This window comes from Orycteropus afer, unplaced genomic scaffold, assembly GCF_000298275.1.
Source record: "Orycteropus afer afer isolate SDZICR_OR568_19922 unplaced genomic scaffold, OryAfe1.0 scaffold00447, whole genome shotgun sequence".
In the NCBI taxonomy this organism is placed as follows: domain Eukaryota; kingdom Metazoa; phylum Chordata; class Mammalia; order Tubulidentata; family Orycteropodidae; genus Orycteropus; species Orycteropus afer.
The window spans coordinates 2,400,001-2,402,261 of record NW_006922034.1 but is presented as its reverse complement, the minus strand read 5'-3'; the positions used below and the strand labels follow the sequence as shown (position 1 = coordinate 2,402,261).

The 2,261-nt window shown below is 41.0% G+C and overlaps 1 protein-coding gene across 1 annotated transcript in view; it reads right to left on the bottom strand.

The window, feature by feature from the left end:
• Positions 1–2,261, bottom strand: part of NRK (Nik related kinase) — a 243,831-nt gene that overhangs the window by 28,542 nt on the left and 213,028 nt on the right. The window contains exon 21 of the mRNA XM_007954223.2: positions 1,839–1,982. Within this exon, the coding sequence (XP_007952414.1) occupies positions 1,839–1,982 (144 nt within the window). The remainder of the gene's footprint in view (positions 1–1,838; positions 1,983–2,261) is intronic.

Genomic DNA, 2,261 nt, shown 5'->3' with positions numbered 1-2,261 from the left:
CCATCTTGCAACTCTCTTAACTTACACAAAACTTAAGTGACATGGGTCAATTTTTTTTTTTTTTTTTTTTTTTTTTTTTTTTAGTTTTCCTCTCCTTTCGTCAGTCATCTTTTATCTATAATCAGTTTTAATACTAGTGGTTTCCTGATACCAACTACTGTTTAGTAATCACTATCATTATGAATGGAAGCTCTGTTGTTGTTCTTGTTTGCCGTCAAGTCAAACCCGACTCATAGCGACCCCTCCTTGGGTTTCCGAGGCAGTATCACTACAGAAGTAGGATTGCCCAACCTTCCTTCCGAGGAGTGGCTGGTGGGTTTGAACCGCCAGCCGTCTGGTTAGCAGGCAAGTGTCTTAGCCACTATGCTACCAGAGCTCCCATTTATTTGCATTGTCACATTCAAAGGTTCATGTTCTGACAACCCAAAACCAAAAGTTCAACTACTATGTGAGAAGAGTGTAGAGGATTTGAGGGTTTCATTCCTGCTTTTAACCCTATCTGTAGGCTCTTGTGATAAGACTATGCTAGGGACAACAGAGTCACTTTCTTATGCAATCATTGTCCACTTTGTTCTTTGTTGTTTCTAATACATCATGAGAAATGTCTATGTATATGTGACTGTTGGTGGTTAGTCATGTGTGCAAGGGTAGGTAGTGAGTTTATGCTAATGGGGGAAGAACAAACTGGAAAAGCTGGGTGTTCTGGTTCCCTAGTGCTGCTCCGACAAGAAATATACCACAAATGGCATGGCCTTAACAAACAGGAGTTTATTCTTACAATTTGGAGCCTTTAAGTCCAAGTTCAAAGTGCCAGGCTCTAGGGACTGGGTGAAAGCCCCTCAACCTTGGGGTTCAGCTCTGCCTCCTGCTCTGGGCCCACTGAAGCTAGAGGCTTTTCTTTTTTCAGACAGCTTCTGGCTGCTGAGGCTGTGAAGCCCCAAGGTTGACAAGTAAAAAAGGCACAGTCCAGATATTACCAAACTACACGGCAGGCCATTAACTTAAATCCATTTAAGTCCCAGGGTTGGCAGAGAGTAGCAGGCTGCTGAGCAATGACACGGCTACATGCAGTGTCCAAGTGTGCCATATGCTAGAGACCTTTCTCAAAGCTTCTCCTTACATACAGGAAGCAGACCACATACCCAAAGGCAGCTACTCAGCTGCTCATAGTAGATTCCACCATGGAGTTGATTGCCAGTCTCCTCATGGGGAATAACTACCACCAGCTGCCCAGCCACTCAACCAGGCCCAGCCAAGTTGACACAAAAACATAACCACCACACTAGGTGATAATTTTTACACAATTTGAAGAATGTCATCAATGTCATTGAATTGTACATGTAAAAGTTATTGAATTGGTGTATGTTCTAAGGAGCTCTGGGTGGCACAGTGATTAAGGCATTTGACTGCTAACCAAGAGGCCGGTGGTTCAAACCCACCAGCTACTCCATGGGAGAAAGATGAGGCAGTCTCCTTCTATAAAGGTTTACAGCTTTGCAAACCCTATGGGACAGTTTTACTCTGTCCTATAGGGTCGCTATGAATCGGAATTGACTCTATGGCAGTGGGTGGGTGTATGTTCTTCTGCATATATTTTCAACAACCACAACAAAGATAAAATATTTTTAAGAAAGGTAATTCAGGTTCAATATATGTCAGAAGCTAGTTTAAATTGTAAATGGATAAGAAAAACATAAATAGCAAAGTCTGGAGTCCTAATTAAAGGTTATATTTAAAGTGTTTTCCCATGAACCCTTTCACCTGAGGAAGTCTTTAACCCAGTTTGCAACCTAATTAATCTATATAATTACTCAGTTAATTTTAGTTCTTAAACAAACCAGAGATGGTAATCAGCAAATTGAGTGGCTCTACAACTTGAATCTGACGGAATGGTCTTCGCTTTATAAGTTTAGTAATGTCTGCCTTTCCACTTCTGTCCATCAGATACAGGTTCGATCGGGTTCCCAACAGCAAATTCACTCCTGTTTGTATTAAAAATATACGCTATATTAACTCAGATCATTTTTCAGAATGGCATTCATGTTAGCATTTTTGCTATCACAGCATGCTAATCTAAAGGTGACTTCTTATCATTTTAGGGTAATGTTAACCCCACTCTGTGTGACTGTGAACTCTCTACCAACAGAACAAATTTCATTCAACTACATTAAAATATAGATGCCAATACCCTCTGGCAATATTCCATCGGCTGGTGTCTGGTGCACTGCCCTACAAATACAACTTTATATCTCAGCACTTTT